The 22463-nt window shown below is 55.4% G+C and overlaps 1 protein-coding gene across 4 annotated transcripts; it reads left to right on the plus strand.

Moving 5' to 3' along the window:
- The first annotated feature begins 4267 nt into the window (after positions 1–4267).
- On the plus strand, positions 4268–22040 carry Podn (podocan). 4 transcript variants are annotated; one of them, XM_063235201.1, is made up of 11 exons: positions 4268–4424; positions 8261–8577; positions 9481–9574; positions 10708–10772; positions 11666–11775; positions 12304–12460; positions 12737–12852; positions 13904–14561; positions 17692–17840; positions 18792–18989; positions 21130–22040. In XM_063235201.1, exons 2-10 carry the CDS (start codon positions 8266–8268, stop codon positions 18970–18972), a joined length of 1842 nt encoding a protein of 613 aa, XP_063091271.1. In that variant the 5' UTR covers positions 4268–4424; positions 8261–8265; the 3' UTR covers positions 18973–18989; positions 21130–22040. The 4 variants fall into 4 exon arrangements, with proteins under 4 accessions (XP_063091271.1, XP_063091272.1, XP_013002138.1 ...); XM_063235202.1 differs by lacking the exon at positions 4268–4424 and adding an exon at positions 4681–4873; XM_013146684.3 differs by lacking the exon at positions 4268–4424 and adding an exon at positions 5123–6000.
- Positions 22041–22463: the final 423 nt, after the last annotated feature.

The raw sequence follows: 22463 nt of genomic DNA on the forward strand, positions 1-22463 counted from the left end.
CTGCTGCAAACAAACAGCTCTTTAGTTCTCGGTAAGAACAGAAAATATTGGGCCATATTTCTGGTGCTTATGAAATGAATCTGATTCTGTTTGGCTAGAGGTTTAATCTGGTTTAGCCAGATTTCTTTTTGTTTGTTTGGGGTTTTTTGGTTTTGTTGCTCAGTACTGGGGGATCGAACTCGTGTTTGCCAGGCAGTCACAGTGTCACTGAGCTACACCCCCAGCCCTAAGCCAGATTTCGTGACATGGTCCTTTAACTACTTCATAAATAGTCACAGTGGTGTTTTCAGTGGCATCTAGGAACCACGTGACCTTTTAGTTGTTCTGTTTGTAGCCATCCACCGTTGCGTAGAATTGGGGAAAATTTGTTTTTAATTTGCTGTTGATTTAAATTGCAGGCAGAGAAGCAGTACTTACTTCTAACCAACTATTAACAATTGCATCTTTTTTCTGTGAGTTATTGTGTAATTCACTTTTTGACATCTGCTGTAATGTGCAAAGCACTGTTCAAGATAAGATACTTCATTAAGACAAAAATAAATAGCAGAGACCTTTGACCATGAAGACACTAATCTAAGAGAGTCATTTCCTGAGGCAGGCTGAAAGAAGACTTCAGTTTGGCAAAACACTATCCATGGCAGAGTGTGATATCAGTTCACAAATATTTGGGAGATGGCAAGACTAGAGAGGGGGAGGAATTATTTTGCTTAGTTATTAGAAATAAAGAGAAACTTCAGGCCGAAACTTAGCTGAACATCTTGACTGTAACGACTTGACAGTGTCTTGGAAGGTCCAAGGACAGAGGTGTTCCAGAGTGCAGCTGATGGGAACCCCATTTCACTGCAAGGGATGCATCTTAATAGCGGCTACCAGATCAGGAGAATCAAGACTGAACAGCCACGCTGGATTACTTCTTTTACCATTTATCAAAATGTTTCTTTTCTTCTGTGTGCCAGAAGGAAAACTTGATATCTTTTTATTTACTTGTTTATTCTTGGACTTGTTCTTGCTATTTTTAAAAAAGCCAAGTATGCAAAAGCTTTCAAGTTTACATAGTATGAAAGCAGCCTTATTGCTATTTTTGTTTTGTTTGCTCCTTGTTGGTCCTTTTTTGTAGTTGATTTTTATTTGGTTTGTAGATCATTCCCTGAGCCACAGATTGGCAGTTGTAGCACAGAACACCACTGCTAGAAATAGAACCTGAAGACCTGAGTTTGAGTTCTGCCTCAAAGACTCATTAACTGCATCCTGTAAGCAAGCTTTGCACCCTCCCTGAGCACCAGTTTTCTAAAATAAGGTGCAATAATGACACTGTCATCCCTGGGAGCCTGGTTGGGTTCTAATGGTTTCTTTGCTAGGGTCTTTGACTTTGCTGAGGTCAAGATTTTGTAGTCCTGGGCTCCTCGCTGGAGGCTCTTGGGGCAAATCCACTTCTGTGCTCACTCAGGATTTTGGCAGAGCTCAGTCCCGTGCGGCCTCAGGACCGAGGTCTCTGCTTCCTTGCTGGTGGCCTGCAGGTGTTTGATCTAGAGCTGTCTCATGATCGCTTCATATTTAAACTAGTCAAGTCCTTCTCACATTTCAGATCTCTCTGACTCCTCTACTTCATCTTTGCTGTCCACAGCCAGAAAACATCACTGTTCCAAAAATTAGATTAGTTCTAAAATCTTAGGCTGGGTTGTAGTTCAGTGGTACAGCCCTTGCCTGAGGTCCTGAGTTCTATCCCCAGCACCAAAACAAAACCAAACCCATAATCTTAATTACAAATATAAAAGTCCTCTGTATTACATAACATTCACAGGTCCAGGGACTGTGGTATGGACATGGTAGGGTAGGGGGCATTGTAGCTACCCACAGAACATAAGATGAGGTTCTTGCCCTGGAGGGATCCCAGTGTGGCAAGGAAAGTGATGCAGGGTTTGGGTGAGATGTTACAGGAGTCCAGAAGACCTGTGTGCCTGCTTGACTTGTGGTTTCCCCATCGTTCTCTGCTTACCCCTTGGTGAGTCTTGTCTTTCATCAGGATCTTTCGGATTGAATCCAGACCCCAAATACCACCAGGGGATTTGATCAAGCCACTGCCATGGATCAGTATTTAGGACTCAATAAGAAGGGTCTTGGGCCCTCAGTACAAGATAAAAGGAATTACTTCCTCCTCCTGATGAGAAAGTATAACAGCTTGTTGTTCCTCCCCCTTCTTTTTATGAGCAAACCCCCTTGAGAGAACCCTTGCTCTCTCTACCATGTGTCTTCCTCCCTCCTCGTGAGCGTTCTGTTTCTAATTAGAAGGCACTTGTCTGGGCTAGTGCAGTGGGTCCTGTTTCATTCTTGCCACTTGTCATTTCTACTTGAATGCTGCCTGGATGTTTGACCAGGTGTGGGTGATAGTTTTGTGACAACTGCCTTTTACTAAGTACTTACCACGGGTCAGGTGCTGTGCAGTCCTTTTGTAATGGGCAGGTACTATTTTTAATTTTCATTTGAACCCGGCTGATAAAAGCCCTGGTCTACATGTAAAGCTTGTACCTGGTACCACACACTAATGTCAGACAGGGCCTGACAGTAGGGGCCAGTGTGGAGGAGCTGGAGCAGCACAAGTAGGTCCAGGAAACCTAAATTTACAGCCCTTCTGAAAGAAACTGTTTTGTCTTCATTTTTCCACCAGCTACAGCATCAGACCCCACCAGGCAGGTATGGGCACCGGCCTGGCAGACCCTATTTCAAGGGGGCTCTGGAGAGTGAGTTGTGGTGTGCCTTGTGCCTGGACGTTTACACAGCCTGGCCCTTGCAGTCATACCTTCCAAATGGGGGTGGGATAATAGGATATTTAAGATTTTAGGACAGTGCCTGGCACTTGGTGGGTATTTGGTATGTGCTGGTTCTCATTATCCTAGAAGAGTTTAGTTCCTGACTGTTAAGCCAGTAGACTTTTGTTCTCTCAGTTCAACTTGAACCTCAGTGTTCTGGAGAAGACATGAGATGCATCGCTGTGTTGGTCCCGGTCCAATCCTGTGAATCATACCAATGCTCCAGTCTGATCTCAGAGAGGACTGGGCTTTGGGGCCAAAGAAGGCAAAATATTTCCTTTCCTGCTCTTGCTGAGTTCTTTAGTTAAGGGTGCAATGGAAACACAGTCATGGGTTCAAATCCAGGCTCTACACTTGCCTCCTCAGGTGACTTGCCTGTTACCACCTTGGGGAGGCTGTCGAGAAAGGTGGGCTGGGGTTCAGAACACACTCTAACAGTCCAAAGCTGTTTGACTCAGCCACTCGCCCTTTCTGAGGCTGTCCCTTCCCTTGTGAAATGGGGGAAGCTGCAGGCTTCTCTCTCAGAGCTGTGAAGAGTGCAGGGGTGCACGTGATGATTACCAACAGGGCGCCCTAGCAAGGCAACCAGTGAAAAGTCAGGCTCGTTAAGAAAGCCATGCATCCGCGCAGAGTCTTGGCAGTTTAGCTGAGCAGGAAGTCCCACGTTTGGTTTATTTATTCCCCCTCTCCAGGAATCACGTGAGGCAGTTATGGGTGTCCTTCCCACAGGCCAGAGGCAGGTATGAGGGAGAGGCTTGTTCCACCGAGGCTGTGCCAAGTGCCACCTAAATCCAGCCCCAGCGCCTTGCACCAGCGAAGCCCCTGGCGCCAAGCGGTGTTGCTTCAGCTGCTAGTAGTTAACGCTCCTTCGCTTGGAAACAGTTCAGCTCCTGGGAGCAATATGGTGCCGCGCGGGCTCACTGTTACCCTCTCTCTGCGACTGGCATCTCCGTTCATCCGACGCCCACCCCAGCTCACCATCCCTCAAGGGTCACCAGGCTGCGGGCCCAGGGAGCGGGGGTGCGGGCAGAGGACCGGGTAGGGAGCGGGGGACTTTCTGGGACTGGGCCCTGCAGGGTCCTGGCTGGCAGCCGCGTTCGCCGCGGCCCAGGACCCCCAGGTGGAGAGAGGAAGGGAAGGTACCGACTTTGGAGTGCTCGGCCCGGAGGACGAAGCCGGGCTGAGGGCCCCGGGTGAGGGGCCGCTTCAGGTGCGGGCCTAGCGGGGTCCCGTCCCGCCGCAGGGGGGTCTCGCAGCGCGCCGCCCTCCAGGGCTCGGTGGGGCGTGGTGCGCCCAGCCCGTCGGGGCGGAGGGCGCTGCGGCGGCCGGCCTCCCGGGAAGTGGGGCCCGGCCCAGCCCAGCGCCGAGGGTGCAGCCCCCGCCCCGGCCCCGGGAGCAGCCCTGCGCTGTGTCCGGAGGAGGCCGGCGTCCAGCAGATGCACGCGGGGGTGGCGGGCGGGCGGGGGAGGCGGGGAGGCGGGAACCCACAGCTCCACTTGCCCCGCGGCGAGCGCGCGGCTCCACTTGAATGGCAGGAGCCCGCGTCCGCGGAGCGCAGCCGAGACTCTGCGCGGCGGGTTCGGCCTTTGGGGCGCGGCGCGGCGCTCCGCGCAGCAGGTACGGGGCGCGGGCTGCCGGGCGGGCGGGCGGGCGAGGGCCGCCGACGCTTCCCGCCACCTTCCGACGGCCCGGGAGCTGCCCTGCGGTCGGACGCCGCCCCGAGGGCGCGGCGGAAGAGCGCCCCCGGGGTGGCCGCCCTGGTACCAGGAGGACCGGCACAGGGTCCTGCCCTCCTCTCTGGCCGGAGGCCGGCCCCAGCCTCCAGGATCCCCTCCCCCGCCGCGCGCATCTGGGAAGAATCAGAGCAGAGTGGGGGACAAGTGAGGAGGAGTGTGAGCTGGCGGCCCGAAGATGGGGCAGGTGGGCCCAGGGAGGGGTGTGGACCCCTGTGCATACAGCCCAGGCCTGGAGTGTCCCGCCACTTCCCAGGGAGTCCAGCCTCCGATTTCTTGACAGGGGACTGAGGCCTTGAGAGGGTCAGAGACTTCTCCTAGGGCGCGGGACAGGTGAGGCGCACTCCACTCCGTCCGCTTCCGACAAGGTCTGTGCTCCCTCAGCCAGAGCCCTCAGCTGGCCGCCTGGAGTCCCTCTGTCTGTCTGGGTGGCTGTTTCAGGCAGAACAGCTGGACAGAGGAAGAGGGGAGGGCAGGAAGCCAGGTTTGCCTTCTCCTGCTACAGTAGTGGGCACCAGGTGTAGGTGCCCAATCCACCCGGCCACCTCCAGCCTGGCTTGGGGTGGGGTGGGGTGCGGTGAGCTCCTGGCATTGGAAAACCTGGTTGTGTCAGGTGGAAGAGAGCTGCTGGCTGGGTCGGGGCTAGGGCTCGGGCTGGGGCGGGAGGCCTCTGGAGAGCAGCCGCCTCCAAGAAAGGAGCACTGGCTGCCTGAGCGTGCATGGAAGGGGAGGCTGAAGCCTGCCCCGCTTCAGGAGGTGTGAACTGTGGGAGCCCTGCGCGGCTCTGTTTCCAACCTGCTTCTACGGTAACCTTTGGCTCTGCGAAGTCAGGAAGGGCTGGACTTGATTCCTGGGCTCCCAGTGCTCCCAGGCAGAAGGGCCCCAGCCAGTGTCTGCTCTGGGGCTTCTGGCCTCTGTGTCAGTTATTTAGACTCAGAGCCCACTCTGCTTGTAGCCTAGAGTGTGGAAGTATCAGACTCACAAGACTGTTTTCACTCACTCTAGTGAGAGGATGGTTTGTTTCTGCTCTCTGAATCCTGGGTGGTGTAGCTAATGGTGGCACTGTTAGGCCTTCGGGCCAGGGCATGTACACCTGCTCAGAACCCTTGATGGCTGCTGTCACCAGCACCAACACCTCTGCACGGTGGTCAGTGCCTTTAGCAAACTGTGCTTCTGGCTGTAACCTCCCTTCCCTGTTTTCCCTCAGTAAACACACCTCCTCTTGCCCTCCTCCCCGTCCACCCTGGGGCCTCTGCTGGCCGCCCTCCAGCTGCCTGGCATACCTTTCCTCCCCTTCGACTTGGAGGTCTACACAGCCTTCAAGACCAACTCAAGGCTCTGGGCAGAAGACAGATCTGGGATCAGATACTAGTGCAGACCTTTTCCAGCCCTTGCTTTCACAAAGTCACTCATTCATTCAGCAAACATCCGGAGTGCTCCCTTAGCTGCATGCCTAAGAGGTAAGGGAGGCTCCCTGAGCTCGAAGGACGCGTGGGGGTGGGGCGTCCACAGTGGGTGCCAAGGAGCACCACACTCCTGCTGAAGGAGAAGGCAAGGCTCCCCAGAGCTGGGGTGCCTAAGGAGGGACAGGCAGCTGGGGTGGGAGGCTCTGTGTTCACATTCCGAACCTACAAACTGGAAGACAGACCTTTAATCCTGGGATTTCTATTGGCATCATCAGTATATAGCAGTGTGTGACCCGCTCAGGGTGGGCATCAGTGAATTTTTCTTGAACTCGAGAGGAGGAGGAAAGTGGTGCCGGGAGCTGCAGGTCTGCCCCCTAATTTGAGTTTTCCCTTCCTCCTGCCTTAATTCCCCGTTGGGGTCCTGGTTACTTTCTCAGTAAGGGTAGCCCTGAGTATGGGCTGGATCCATCTTTTCATTTAACCCTTGTGAGTAGTGGCTAACTAGTGAACAGAGGCTCCAGGAGAGGGAGCAACTCCATTCTTCCAGGCTTAAACAGCAGTCAGCATTGGAACTCAGCTCTCTGTCTGAGGCAGAGGAAGCTGTCCCAGTGTTCCAAGGATTTGAGTCACGCTCACTCGGTAGCTCCCGGAGACCAGAGCCTGCTTCCCTGCTGATTTCCCCACACACTTCCCACATGTCTGGACACGTGGGAGGATCCTGGAAGCTTATCTTGCTCGACAGTCTTATAAGAGCAAAAGGGTAAATTGAGACTCAGGTGGCGCAGTGGCATGGCCAGAGTCACAGCAAATCCCATAGGAGAGCTATCATGTCTGAGAAGGCTGGGGGACAGGGAGGAGTCCTTGGGGCCACCATTCCCTCGAGTCGAGTCCCACCTCTTCATCCCTACAGCCCAGCACCTCTCTGCCCCAGGCAAGCTCATTATTTCTCACCTGTGCATTGTACAGCCTTGCAGGCCACCCCTGCATGCCTGCCTGTTACACTCACACTCCTCAGGCCTGCCTATTCCCTGAGACAAGGCTGACACTCTCTGGCCTTGCATGGCCTGAGCTGTGTCTGCTGTGTCTGCTGTTACCCTGTGCTGCCCTCACATGCCACCAGCCAGCCTCGTGTGCTTCCTAGAGTTCACAGCTCTTGCCTGAGCGGCACACTGACCCCCACCCCGACCTCCTATTACTGGAATCTTCTGGGCTTGTGTTCTGGGACTGCTCATAGGAATATGTGTTTAGATAGGGTATCTGCATGCAGACGGGGAGGCTGAGGCTCAGTGGGGTCAGAGTTGCCACGTGGTAGAGATGGGATGCAAGCTGGGCTATAGGGCTCAGAGTGACAACTCACCATGTCCCAGAAATGTTATCTAAGTCTCTGGAAGAAGAACTCAGCCCCAACCCTGAGCCACGCCTAGGCCTGTGGGACTGCTGGGACAGTGTCTCCCCAGCATCTTCCTTAGGCAACATCTTCCTCCTGCTGTAGCTGGGGACCATGCTGGGGAGTGGCCTTCTTCAGATGGCAGCTGTCATGTGAACACATTAGGAGTGGCTGAGCATGTGGACACCAGGAATGGGATGTGAGAGGTCAGGGGGGCCTCCTCTGCTAGGTTTGGCCTATGCCCAAACACCCAAAATGCTCACAGCCCTGAGTATGAATGACACCCCTGAGCATTCACAGTCCAAATGACACTGAGCCCTGAGCCATCTCAGAACCTTCCCTGTGTCGTAGCCCTGGAGATGGTTCCCAGAAAAGATGCTGTGGATTGCGTGTGAGAGCAGAAGAGCAGAAGGAGCAGCCTGTGCCAAGGCATGGAGGGGACACCCACTGTCCTGCAAAGGGAGTGGCTGGAGAGTGCAGTTGACAGTCTGTGGATCCCACAGTAGCAAGCTGAAGTGCTGGGACACACCTGCTGGTGCTGACCCTGCCTGGTCTGTGGGTACCAGGGGAGAGACAAGGATTCCCTTCACTACCTGTACTAGGCCGCAGGAGCTCAGCCATGTCCAAGTCCTGCCGTGGCTTCCCCATTCTGTGAAATGAGACCCAGCCTGGAAAGTACTGTGGAAGGTTCTGCAGACCTACCTAAAGAGTAGGTTTCACCCCACCCTCCAGAAGGCAGTCTTGCTGGGGGTGCAGGGTATACACAAGTCAGCAGGCCAGCAGAGTACCAAGGTTGGGTCCCGAGTGTGTGCTGCCTGTGCCCTGCAGGCCCGGTCATGACTTTTGAAGGTCCTAGCCATGTGCCCAATGTTCCTAAAAGGTAAGTTGGCCCTGGTGCCAGGGAGACCTGACTGGACCCTCCTGCAGGCACCATGGCCCGGAGCAGGGCACTGCTGCTGCTCCTGTTGCTGCCACCACAGCTGTACCTGGGACCTGTGATCGCTGTGAGGCCCTTGGAGTTTGGACAAAGTGGCACCCACAGCCCAAGCCCTGAGGAGAACGAGTTTGTGGAGGAGGAGCCTGTCCTGGTCCTGAGCCCTGAGGTGCCAAGGCCCAGCCCTGCCACCATCAACTGCCCCCGGGACTGCGCCTGCTCCCAGGAGGGGGTCGTGGACTGTGGCGGCATTGACCTGCGTGAGTTCCCAGGGGACCTACCTGAGCACACCAATCACCTGTCCCTGCAGGTGAGGCTGATGTTGCGCCAGCGGTCACCAGGGGCTGCTCCCTGCACTCGAGGCTGCTTCCCAGAACCCTCCCTGTTCACCGGAGCCTCCAGGACTTGTGCCCTTTCATCCCCATGTCAGGGTGTTGAGCAGGTTTAATCTGAGGAGTCCTGTTTGAAATCTGGGCACAGAGCACTGAGACAACATAGTCTGCTTATTCACCAAGAGGGGCCAGGCTCAGTCTAATGATGGACATTGATAGGCCTGCTGATAGCTGACCCTCTTTCTGGATGTACAGTAGGGTACAGAGCCAGGAAAACAAAGCTAACTGACTGGCTCAAGTGCTTGGGGACTTCAAGCACAGAGAACCCTCCCTTCAAGCAGTGGGCCTGGCCTCCCAGACTGGGTGGACTATGGAACATCCAGGGAAGCTCTGGGCAATCCTCAGGGTCCTCAGGGAGGGAGAAGGCCTGCCTTACCCTTCCAGAGAAGATCAAGTCCAGTGACCCTCCAAAGGTCACACAGCACTGGCTGGGAGCCTGGGCTGGGTTGACCTATAACAGGAAGGGACAAGTCGAGGATAGCAATGATGAAGTTCATTGGCCCACATATTTATACAGCAGCCGAACCCTTGGACACCTGTCCTATGCCCACACTCCTATGTGAGGTGCTGGGGATGCAGGGAGGACTTGGACACACCCTGCCCATCAGGTGCTTCCAGTCCATGGGTGTCATGTGTAGGCTCCTTGAAGACAGGACTCAGGTCTATGGGCCACTGCTGTGTGCCCAGTATCCAGGGTCTGATTCTTATGGAGCAGAATCCCCGAGGCAGGTACCCAAGCCAGCGATAAGTCCCTAGGCCAGGTGCTGAGGACAGCTGTACCCCTCCCACCTCCTGCTGATGCTGCTTCCTCGTTGCTCTAGAACAACCAGCTAGAGAAGATCTACCCTGAGGAACTCTCTCGGCTGCAGTGGCTAGAGACTCTGAACCTCCAGAACAACCGCCTGACCTCTCGAGGTGAGGGGTCACCAGAGATAGGGGATACCAGGTAGACTGAATGGTGCCAGGCATGCGGGGGACCCTTGGCTCTGTAGATCCTGGCTGTGGGCAGAGCAGGCCCGAGCTGGCTGGCCAGGGGCTGCAGGAGGACTGGCTCTACACCCAGCAGGGGTTCTCCAAGGCCCCAGACTTTACTATAGAGGGTTCAGGTCACAGGGGCCTTTAGAATCAGACAGCTGGAGGCCTCAAACTTAAAATTTTTTCTGATGGCAAAAATAGTATACAATTAAGCTAGAAAATTGGGAAAATAAAATGGAAAGAAAAAAACTCACAGTGTCGCCACTTTGAATTAGTCACTAATGACATTTCGGTATATTATTTTCCATTTTTTTTTTTAGAATAAAAGTTTTATTGAGGTGTAACTTACATTAGCATTTGATGAGTTCTAGTAAGTTTATGCGGTTATACAGCCACTGTCATGCTAATTCAATCCAGTCCCTTTTTTCTTAGTAGCTTTACACGCACAGCTGAACTCATCCCCAGCCTGATAACCAGCCTGGTTTTGCTAAGCAGTTCACTCCTGGCATCCCTGGTGTTGGGAAAGCTCTCATTGGCTGTCATTTTACACCCTGCAGCAGGGTAGCCAATGCAGGGAGGCTGCTTGGTTTATGTAACTGTCCCTGCTCCTTAGAAACTTGGCTGGCTTCCAGCATCTGGGGTCTAGAAGCCCGGAACTAAGTGTCAGAGGTGCCTCATCTCTGAAGAGGGGCCATCCTGTGACATCTTTCCAGAGCACCAGGGCAGAGCCAGGTGGTGGGGAACCCAGCTCAGCTCCACCCGCCAGTGGATGGGCCTAGGGTGGAGGGGAGCTCTGACCCCGCAGCAGCCCTCAGGAGAGCACTCCTTCCAGGCGGAAGGGTCAGGCGGGGTGGCTCGGTCCCTCAGCAGACATTTAACCACTCGCGCCTGCATGGGACCACGTGAGCAAGGAGAAGGAACACAGAGCTGGACGGGGCCATCTGGACCAGCTGGGAAGGGGTTCAAGCTGCCCTGCCTGCTCCTCTGGCAAGTGGCCTGGGGTGGGGGTGGGGTGGCTCTTGTGCTCCCCTGTAGCGTCTTCTTCATCCAGGGCTCTGGCCTGTCCTTTGAAGGGCTCCCCGAGGAGGCGTTTGAGCACCTGACCAACCTCAATTACCTGTACCTGGCCAATAACAAGGTGAGGGCTGCAGAAGGTAGAGCGTGCTGGCCTGTCCTCCAGTTCGGTCTTCCCCAGAATTCTGTGCTCTTCTGCCAGCTGTTTCTGGTCTGTCAGGTGCTGGGTGCTGCTCAGAGATGACCCTGGGAGATGGGAAGCAGTCATGGACTTCTGCCCTGTAACCCAGCCCTGTAACCCTGTAGGATAAAAGCACCTAAGCTCCAAATATTTCGTATGTCCCAAATCCCCATCCCAGCCTCATCTCTGAATGTTCCTGAAGCGCCCACCAGACTCAGAGCCGTGAGCACCAAGCCATGTCCCAGGCAGCCTCTACCCTGCCCAGAGGGCTTAAGAGGCAAAGATCTACCTGCCTTCTCGATATCTCCTCTAGGTATCTGTGAAAGGGACGTTACTGATTGCAGCCCCCAAGCCGCCAGCTCCCCATCTTTGTGAAGGGCACCTCCACCACCCATAGCGCCGCTTGTGTGAGCCACAGATCAGGAGTCTCCCAGCCCCCGAGTCTCCCTCACCATGTCCACCCCTCCGCTGCCCACAGGCACAGGTCCACCACCTACCACCTAGTACCCTTCTGCCTCGTTTTCTCCCCCTTTCTCCTCAGAGGAGCCAGAAAGGCCTTTAAATCATGCCCTGCTTCTCCCCCTCTACTGTGTACCCCACTCCAGGATGTGCCTGGTGGGGGGAAGCAGGTGTGGAGCGCCTCTTCGGCTAAGCTAAGGGCTGGGGGAGCTGGAGATGGTTTTGCTGTCAGGAAGTGGGACAGGTTTCCACTTTAGAAAGATGGTCTGGTTACCAGAAAGAAAGAAGTAAAGGGGTGCAGAGGAGCAGCTAGCAGGGGACTTCAGAGCTGGCCTCTGTCCTTCATTGATCTTCACGCCTGACTCTTCCCTTTCCAGCTGACCTTGGCACCCCGATTCCTGCCAAATGCCCTGATCAGTGTGGATTTTGCTGCCAATTATCTCACCAAGATTTATGGGCTCACCTTTGGTCAGAAGCCAAATCTGAGGTCAGAAGGATGGTCCTGGGCTTGGTGGGGGAGGGTAAGGGGATGAGGTAGAGCCGCCCCTCTTGTGGGAGCACAGACAAGCTGCCAGGCAGGGTTCGCTGTGCAGGGGGCAACAAGGTCTGGGGCTCTGGTGGAGAGGCACCTGGGCTCAGGAGGAGCTTGAGACTAGATGTGAGAGGACTCAGTCCAGGAGGAAAGAATGGCGAGCATTTTGTGTGGGACGGGCTGGGGCTGGGCCTGCAGCGTGCCCTTCAGTGGTGCCCTTCCCTGGGCCTGGTGAGGAGGAGGCTGGGCTGGGGGTCAGGAACTCCTTCCTCTGCCACTGGCTGGTAGAGGGACTGACCTGGTCGCTGGCCTCTGGCTGTGGAAATGGAGTCGGAGGCTCTTTAACTCTGCACCCTTGGGTTAAGATGGCAGGAGAGAGTCCTGGGCCCCAGTCTCAGCCTGATCAAAGATTTAGGGCTTCCTAGAAGCTGGCCTAGGGGCTGGGGGAGCTGAGGTGGATGAGAACCTGTGCCTTAAATGCAGGTCTGTGTATCTGCACAACAACAAGCTGGCAGATGCTGGGCTGCCAGACAACATGTTCAACGGCTCCGGCAACGTTGAGATCCTCATCCTGTCCAGCAACTTCCTGCGCCACGTGCCCAAGCACCTGCCTCCCGCCCTGTACAAGCTGCACCTCAAGGTGGGGAGAGACGCAGCAGAGACAGCAGAGTGACCCCGCTGCAGGGAGAGGCAGCCAGCCCACACAGGCACAGTGTTGCCATGGGAGGCTGCGAGGCTGTGGCGTGTGCCACATCCCAAGCCCACTGTGGGGACACGGGCTGGAGACTGGGCACCAGGCTCTAGGTCTGAGTCCCTTTCCAGGGGTTCCTCAGGCTCCTCTCTGTACCTCACCCCGAGGCCCTGGGCTTGCCTCTGCCTCTCCCTCACACTCTGCTCCCTGCTTTTCCACTCCTAGAATAATAAGCTGGAGAAGATCCCACCTGGGGCCTTCAGCGAGCTGAGCAACCTGCGCGAGCTGTACCTGCAGAACAACTACCTAACTGATGAGGGCCTGGACAATGAAACCTTCTGGTGGGTGGGTCCCCACCTCCCCACAGCCCCGGCAGGCCTCACCCTGGCACTCAGCAGGCTCCTCCCAGGGCCTCCCCAGCCAGCCATGGTCACACATACCTCCCATCTCCCCTGGCCACGCTCCTTGGAAGATTTTGAGGCTCATGCTTCTGTTGACATTTCTGTCTCCAAGAATAAGTGGCTACTGAGATGGCAGGGAGTCAAGTGCTGCCGGCAAATTCAAGTATTCTTGCTGAGGGCAAATATGTTTTCAGTTTAGGGGCCCAACATAGCCACAAAAGGCTAATGTTCAGTGATGGTCTTCAGATAAATCCCCACAAGTCAGAAATGATGCAAAATCCTTCCTGCACTAATGCATAAAGTATGCTTGAAAACTGGCTAATGTTTAAATTTTAAACATCTACCACAGCATAAGATACATTGCCATTAATTCTCAACATTCCCTCCTCGCTTCAAACCCATTTATCCCGCCATTCTTGCCATTTTCAAAAGCAGTTCTCAGCATCCTTCTTCCTGAGTGTCTTTCATTGTGCTGTTGGCTGCCTCAAATCCTGGACCAATTCAAAATGTTTGCCTTTTGTGGTCATTTTGACTTTGGGGAGAGACCAGAAGTCACATGGTGCCAGACCTCATGGATAGACGAGGTCTCACTGTGGTGGTTTCGTGAGCTGCCTTTCTGTCGGATGGCAGCTGGCAGCAGCATTCATTGTAGTTTTTGATCACATCTCTTAACGACACAGAAAAGGGGACTCTAGACTGCTTCCAAAAGTGGCAAGAATGATATGGGATAAGTGTGCTGGGGATGGTCGATGGCCAAGTATTTTTTCACCGTAAGAAAATTTTTATCATTGAAAATTCCCCATATATTTTGGCCACGTTGCATGTCCTTGAGTCAACCCAGAGGGAGGCTGTGGGAGGCCCCAAGGGAGGAGTGACAGCTTGGTGATCTCAAGGGAGTCTCTGTGGGTTCCCTCGGGAATTATGGTGGGAATGGCAAATGTGGGCTCTGCCCATGTCCTAATCTAATTCCCCATCCTGCTCCCACTCCCAGGAAGCTCTCCAGCCTGGAGTACCTGGATCTGTCCAGCAACAACCTGTCGCGGGTCCCGGTGGGGCTGCCGCGGAGTCTGGTCCTGCTGCATCTGGAGAAGAACGCCATCCGGAGGGTGGACGCCGACGTGCTGACCCCCATCCGCAGCCTCGAGTACCTGCTGCTGCATAGCAACCAGCTGCGGGCCGATGGCATCCACCCGCTGGCCTTCCAGGGCCTCAAGCGGCTGCACACGGTGCACCTGTACAACAACGCGCTCGAGCGCGTGCCCAGGGGCCTGCCCCGCCGTGTGCGCACCCTCATGATCCTGCACAACCAGATCACGGGCATCGGCCGCGAGGACTTTGCCACCACCTACTTCCTAGAGGAGCTCAACCTCAGCTACAACCGCATCACCCGCCCGCAGGTGCACCGTGACGCCTTCCGCAAGCTGCGCCTCCTGCGCTCACTAGACCTGTCCGGCAACCGCCTGCACACGCTGCCCCCGGGACTGCCCCGCAACGTGCACGTGCTGAAGGTCAAGCGCAACGAGCTGGCAGCCCTAGCGCGAGGGGCACTGGCGGGCATGGCCCAGCTGCGAGAGCTCTACCTCACCAGCAACCACCTGCGCAGTCGCGCCCTGGGCCCCCGCGCTTGGGCAGACCTCGCCCACCTGCAGGTAAAGGATGCTACTGGTGTGGCTTCCCTGAGCCACTCATCTGCTGGGACCCCGTGAAGGCTAGGCGTAGAGGAGGTTCCTTTGGGACAGCCAGACTGGGCTCATGTGGCTAGTGTGAGCCCAGACCCCTGCGGACATATGAATGGAGGAAGGGCTCCGGAGTGTCTGACTGCACAGGCAGATGCACACTGAGAGGGTGTGGAGGTAGGTCATAGCTGCAGATGGTGGCCCATGGTTCAGGAAGACTGGAGGGCACTTTGGGGGTGGGGCATGAGCAAGTGAGGTTTACCCACGGGCAGGGACAGGTGCTTGCAGGAGGCTGAGCCTGGGGTAGAGGTTTGGAGATGAGCTGTGGCCTCACCAGTCTTCAGAGGGCTGAGGGTTTGGTAGGGGTCTGTCCAAGGCATTCTGAAGCTGTTCAGGAGTGGTGCCTGCTGCGACCATGTGGTCAGAGTCAGGCAGAGTTGTCTGGGCATGAGTCAAGGCTCCAGGTAACCAGTGACACACACCCAGCCCCAGTGAGCATGGTTAGAGGGGAGTCCTTGGAGAACTGGGATGGAGGGCAGAAGTCCTGCTCCTGGCCTGCCACGGCCCTTCCGCTGCCTGGCCAGAGCCACCCTTCACAGCACAGGCTCAGGGCCTCCGTGTCGCTGTCCCTTCTGCCCCAGGCATCCTCAGGCTTTCTCCGCTCTTTTTCTGAGGGTCGCTCCGCACTGTCTCCTTGGACAGTCTTCCTCTGCCACTCTTCTTCGCCAGCTTCATTGCTCCAGACTCAGTCATCTCAGTGGTGCTGTCTGCCCCTCAGTGAGGACAGACATGCCAGTCCACTGTGTCTGTGGCTGTCCGTGACAAGCTCACGGCCACTGCATGTGAAAGGATGACAGGAAGAGCCACCCGATGCCACCGAAGTACTGTCAGCACTAGGATGTCTGGTGGGATATGGGATGCAGCGGGCGAGGCAGCTGGTCCTGCAAATTAGCTGGGTCTCTCCTCATCCAGATGGCCTTGCCAAGACAGGATCCAGCTTCCTGGGCCACCTCTGGGCTAATCCTCAGGAGCCAGTTCTTGAGGGCCCAGAGCCTCTCATGTTCTCCACTAAAGAGGCTCTTTTCCCATCCTCATTGTGGTCCAGGAAGTTCGTATTTGTAATCCCATGGAGACATTGCAGAATTCTGGCGAGTTCATTCCAACACACAACCTTCAGTGCACCCTGCTGCAAGAATAAAGACACTAAGACATGTTTGTAGTTGTGGGCAGCCAAGAGGTCCTGAGTCAGTCCAGATGAGAATTCATAGAACAGGGGCCTCGACCCAGGGCCTGGCATGGATTTTACCAGTTTGTGAGAAAGGGAGTGGCTAGAGGATGAGTAACTGGGAGAACGGTGGGAATTACATGAGCACTGTGGGCTGGGCTAGCTAGGAGGCCAGAAAGCACCTCTGCAATATGCAGAGAGAAGGATGAGCAGAAAGACCAAACTGCATAATGCAGTTGAGGTAGCATGATTCTGATGTGCCAACCTTTTCTGCCCTCAAGACAAGAATATTGAACCCAGTTGACAGCCCTAGAGGGTTGGCTCTGCATTCCACTGGGCTCAACCATTCAGGAAGACACTGAGGCAGGGGAATAATGACTGTCAGCTGTCATCTGGCTTCTAAGATCACACACCAGCCCCTCAGCTGGCCTATTTACACTGCTTACAGCCAATTGAAGAGAAAAGGAAATGGCTCAGCCAGCTCTGCACATATCAGCACATGGAGACAGGGCCAGGTTTAGGTAATGGGAGGGGAGGTAATGGCTCTGCATTCAAGGAGAGCCATCTGCAGTCCACAGCTGTTCCTCCTGCTGCATTTTCCTGCTCACTGAAGGGACAGGGAGGCATCGAGGGAAACCTGGGAGCTGCCTGTTCACTGCCACCCGCCTCCGTGGCTCCCCAGAACCTGCCCCACTGTGCTGCCCCCACACCTCTTAGTCTGCCTGCTCTCCAGCCTGCCGCCCACACCCCAGATCAAGCCACCCATTTCTTGCCTGGACCCCAGCTTCCCAAGAACTTGTAATCTGCATGCCATCCAGACAATCTTGGCAGCTTCATGTGCTCTCATGCTCCTGCTCTGATTCCTTATCCTCCTGCCACAGCACTCTCAGGATGGGGACCCTTCCTCTACTGCGGCTTTGTTCACAAGCAGCTGTTCCTGATGCCTTGGAGCCGCCGTGTGCTGCGTCACAGCTGGTTCACCTACTTGTCCTTGTCAGTCTGGCTTTCTGAGGTGGAAGCCTGTCTCAGTGGAACCCGTGTCCCCTACATCCAGGGACATTTGGGATGCAAGAGGAAGTGCTGTGGGATGCAGGGGACACCAGGAAGCCTAAGTTAGGGGAGGTTACAGAGAGGCCCCCTAAAGTCCATGAAGCCATGCTCCCCTTCAGTCCTGGACCATCTTGCCCAGCTATCCAGCTTCTGTGCTCCAGCTTCCTGACCCTGACTTCTGCCAGAGGGAGCTTAGGGGCTGCAGGACTGTGTCTGCCTGGTCATTCTGCAGGTGTGTTTTGCTCCTATGGAGCCCAATGCACTCCCTGGTTGCTGGTTCCTGGGTGCCAGGTGCACGGTGACTCTGAGCTGACCACTGTGGGCCTGGTCATTGTGCCAGGGTCACTACTGGCTTTGTATCTTCAATTCTGACCCCAGCAGATGTGGGCCTTAAGGTCTATCATTGACCAGTCCTTCCTCCCTCCACACATCTCTTGCCTCCCCCACCCTTGTCAATGGGACAAGATTCAAAAGCTGGAGGATCCCCAGTCTCTGACTGTACTAGGTCCTTGTCTGATGGGAGTGATGGGTGTGTTCAGACACCCTGACTTTATGTGCAAAGGCACAAGGGGCTGGGAAGGACCCGTATGAATCCTAATAAATTTTGGATTCAGGTACACCAGGTTCCGGCCTCGTAGAGGCTGTGTGACCTGTACACTTAGCCTCCCTGAGCTTCTGTTTCTCCATGTAGAAAATGAGGATCATTTAGACTCCTCTCCTCAGCAGGGTTATTTGATCTAGATAGGCTGGGGTCTTGGGGAGAGTTTTGTAAGCTGTTGAATGCTTTGCTCAAGTGGAAGCCCCTGAGTCACCTGGTCCCTTCTGCAGCTACTGGACATCGCTGGGAACCAGCTCACGGAGATCCCTGAAGGGCTCCCTGCATCGCTTGAATACTTGTACCTGCAGAACAACAAGATCAGCACCGTGCCTGCCAATGCCTTCGACTCCACACCCAATCTCAAGGGAATCTTTCTCAGGTAGGAAGCCCCTCATGGGCCTTCGTGCACCCCCGAAGAGCCTGCCCAACTCCAGTGGGACACTCAAGGCTACAGGAACAGCCTGGGGTCAGTGCAGGTAGCCTGGCTTCATTACCGCCTGGCTGTGGGCTATGCATCAATCCGAACATGCCAGTTTCTGCTGTCTCAGCCTTCAAAGGTGGGGACAGCCCTGGCCAGGCCTGATGTTTGTAGATTTGTAAAGAAGCCTCTGCAACTTTAAGAAGCAGTACATTTGGGGTATTATTGATGCATATGTGGCAGGAAGGAACCTCAGAGAGCATCTTCCTCATTTACAGCGAGAAGAACTAAGGCCCGAAGAGCATGGTCTGAGAGTGGGAGAGATCGGGGGGGGGGGGCTGAAATGATTTAGAGACCCAGCCCCAGGGGATCCTGGCCCTCCCATCAGAGCAGCATGGTTCTTTTCAATGCTCCCTGTACCCACCAAGTTAGCAAACATAATGACAAGCTGAAGGCCAGTGCTTGGGAACATAGGGTAGTGTGACATGTGCTCTGGCCGGCTTGACATCAGAGCCATGGCCCCTGCTAGCCCTCCCTGAGCATATCCCTTGCCCAGCTCAGCTGTGGCCCTGTCTGGGTGCCACCTAAGACCTTGGAGTTAGAACCTCAGAGGAGGCAGGAAGGAGGCTCCCATGTCTGCCAGTCCTAAAATTCTCAGTGAGAATGTGCGCAGAGCGAGACTTCCTTTCACTTTATAGATGACCAGCCCAGAGCCCGCGCCTGCTCCCAAGCTGCTGTTTCTATCCTGAGAAACTTACACTTCCCACCTTGCACCACACTTCTGAACCCCACCTTTTCATCTCGCTGTGTCACCCCAGAGGGCTGCCTGCCTCCAATGGCCCTCTGAGATGGATAGGCACGGGACCCTGAGCCTGGGCGCCTGCACTGACCCTGGTTTGGATGGCTGCCCAGGTTTAACAAGCTGGCCGTGGGCTCTGTGGTGGAAAGTGCCTTCCGGAGGCTGAAGCACCTGCAGGTCTTGGACATTGAAGGCACCATTGAGTTTGGTGATACTTCCAAGGACCGCGGCCGCTTGGAGAAAGAAGAGGAGGAGGAAGAAGAGGAAGAGGACGAGGAAGAGGAAATGAGATAGTGACAGATCTGACCGAGGTAGGTGGCCTATGTGGGGGTGCTGTGCACTGCTCTTTGCCACTGTCTTGCCCCTGACCCGTTCTTGGGTCCTTCTGTCCACTCTTCACCTTCCCCTCTTTATCCCTTCATTTTCAGTCTCCTGTGTTGGGTTTGCATATGGGAGGTGCCTGGGCCTGGGTGAGGGGTTGAAATAGAACAGAAACCCTAGAGACTGGTTGTGCCAGGGCAGTGTCATCCAGGGTGATACAGGAGCAGATGGGTTGGGCCCATGGGTCGAGTTCTCAGGCAGGATGTCTGTGCTGGCACTGGTGAGCCAGGCACTGTCAGCCTTGAGACAGGTGCTGAAGCTGCTCAGCATCGCTCACGGTGAGGAGGGCGGGCCCTGCAGAGGAGACTGAGCTGGGGCACTCAGGACAGCAGGGGTGGGGCTGGGAGACAGGGCTTTGCACCTTCCTGTAACATAGGCGCTGTGCACAAGTGCATGCACCAACACACTTGTCTAAGTATGCACATACTGTCACAAAGCACACACCTACAGAACACACACTGTACACACACACAATGCACAGGCACCACCTATGGTATGCCTGCTTGTAAGCATACCATGCACACACAGGCCTTCACAGGTGGGCACACATGTGCGTGCGTGCATGGTGTGTTTATGCATAAGCTTTCCAGAAGCAGGGATTCAGCAGTGTCTGTACTACCCAGGGCCCACTGCATTTATCCACGTGCTGTCATCTGTGTCTTCATGGGGAGAAGGGCAAGATGAGAGTGGCTGGAAGGGAGTAGATGCCTTTTCTGGAGAGGTCAGCAGTGAAGAGGAGGGGCGAGGGGGCAGAAGCGGGGAGGCTTCTCTGATTGCTGCTTGATGCTTCCTGCAGGGATGGAGCCGGTGCACTCTGACTTGGGTTGGGCGAGGCGGCTGTGGGAACCGTAGGAGGCCATGCTCTCCACGGTAGGAAGGCTGGAGGGCCCAGTGGCTGCAGTCACAGGCAGCTTAGTGACTTGGTGGCTGGATCTGAAGTCACGTCAGCCTTCTGACGTCAGGTTTCCCCTGCGCAGTAGGAGGTGCTTAGCAGGCCATGGCGTGGGGAGGAGATGGGTCAGGAAATCTATCATGGCTGGGGTGTGGGACCAAGAGAGGTACTAGATAAGGAGGAAAAGGAGCAAGGAAGTCAACTCCATTGAGAAGAGGAGAGTGGAGGGCCGGGCTGGGTGGGGATGGAGGCATGGGGAGGGGATGGTGGGGCCTGGACACACTGTGGCCAGGAAGAGAGGGGGCCACAGGTGTCATCCGAGGTGAGCTAAGACTTGGCAGTGAGCTGTGCCAGAGGTCGCAGGGCAAGGGTATGGCTGTGAGAGGGGCCACCAGGGCACCATGAGGAGGTTGATTGAAATAGGGCCTGGGCAGAGAGGTAACTACAGCCTATGGATATACGTTAGCAGCTCTGTGAGTGGGTGACAGCAAGGGAGGGACATCCATGCTGATGGCAGCATGCATGACAGAGTTATCTGAGTGTTGAGGTCAGGCCCAGAGGAGTATTATGGAGTCCCCTTGTTCTGTTCTGGGAGTGGATTATGAGGTCGAGCCCCTTCTCAGGAGGCACCACCCTCACACTGAGCCAGGGGTCACCTACAGGGTGACTGCCATTCACTAAGGATTCCATGGATCAGGCATGGTGACACATACCTGTAATCTGAGCACTCAGGGGGCTGAGGCAGGAGGCTCATCGTGAGTTTGAAGCCAGCCTGGGCTTATAGTGTGTTCAAGGCTAACCTGAACTATCTAATGAGACCCTATATCAAAGAAAACAAGACAAAACAAAACAAAACACAGCCCCACTAAGATCTGCATGGTCCTCATAAGGGGACTGGAGTCCTGAGGTGGGAGACAATCTGCTCCCCTGGAGCACACCGGCTAACGTAAGGTTTGTTGTGAGGGCCCAGGGAGTGGCCAGAGAGACCCTAAGGCCATCCTTCCCATGTTGGCATGGGCACCCCTCCTGGGCACCAGGCTCCCGAGGCAGCTCCCCTCTCCACTTAAAGCAGCCTGGCCTTCCCAGCATCTCAAGTGGGAGCCTCTGGCCCCTGTCCCCAGGCGGCATGGGTGGTCCATTGCCCCGGTGGGCCCCTGACTCTCCTACATGTTCCACAGGATGATGAACCATGGACTCCTTTCTGCAGCACGTGCATTGTCCTGTGAGCCCTCATCTGCACACTCACACGGATGCACCCAGCACCAAAACCACGGACCACCCCGCCTGCCACAGGCTGAACGCATCTTGGGTCCACGCCTGTCCTACAATGTGTCCCTTGGCCAGACACATGCAGACACCATGTCACATTCCTACACACCCAGCTCAGGTGCACACACAGCCAGCTGCCATCACCCTCCAATGGATACACTCTCCAGCTGAGACCTATCATTGCAGCCATGCCTGCCATCTGAGTCACACAGACTCAGGCAGGCCTGTCCTTCCATGGCACATGTAGCACGCACACACACCAGTGCCACCAGCAGTTCTCGCCCCTAGCCAGACGTGGCCCATACTGCTCACCATTTGCCTGGTCCTCTGTCCATCCACTACCTGGAGAAGACACAGGATTATTTTTCTGCCTGTAGCCAGCTGCTTTCTGCTGTCTGGAACTCCCGAAAGATGGCTTTCATTCCTTTCCCTCCTCTGGGGACAGGAACCTCCTGGATTTCTGCCCCACCAGGTGCTGGGGCAGTCACTCTGCTGAGTGTCCCTCCCTGCTGTGCCCTGGCAAGCCACTGGCACTTTGGAAGGACAGTCCTCATGGAAGTGAGTGAGAGGCCTCCGGGCTGCTGCTGGGTGCCTGGCACAGAGGAGCCGAGGCTGTGAAGCTGGAGGACCAGGCCGGAAGGGCCAGGCTATAGCACAAGACGCTCAATACTTTGGGTCTGCAGGGAAGTTCTGGGTGCCTTTTTTTGTTTTTAGTTTTTAGTTTTTTTTTTTTTTTTTAAGAAAAGAATGATAAAAATCTCAAAGCTGACTTTTCTTGTTATAGAAAAACTAATATAAAAGCATTATCCCTACCCTTGCAGCTGGTGTGTCTGTGAGTACTTCCTGCCGGGCGCTGAGCTGGGTCTGCCTGGGGTGGGCAGGATACGAGTGCTGCTGAGCACTGCTAGACTAGCAGGAACCAGGGCAGAGTTCAGTGCTTGAGGTCCCTAAAGAAGCTATGTGGGCAGAAGCCTGGGCAGATGGGACGTGGTGGTAGCTCAGGAGGCCGAGAACTGTGTGTGGACCCTTAGGTGGGCAGGAATCAGCAGATGGGAGTGGGGCCACCACACCAGGCCTACAAGCCCAGCAAGACCTGCCAGTCATGGGCTGCTCCACACTCATCTGGAGAATCACCTTTTCACTACGGGGCTGTTACCAATGGGGTCTGTCCTGTGGAAGTAGGAGGGTGAGGCAGACCTAGGAGCTGGTGCAGAGCTGAGAAGGGGCACAGTCTCTAGGGGCA

The sequence above is a fragment of the Cavia porcellus genome, unplaced genomic scaffold, assembly GCF_034190915.1.
Source record: "Cavia porcellus strain 051 isolate PalLab524CR breed Dunkin Hartley unplaced genomic scaffold, mCavPor4.1 scaffold_25, whole genome shotgun sequence".
Classification (NCBI taxonomy): domain Eukaryota; kingdom Metazoa; phylum Chordata; class Mammalia; order Rodentia; family Caviidae; genus Cavia; species Cavia porcellus.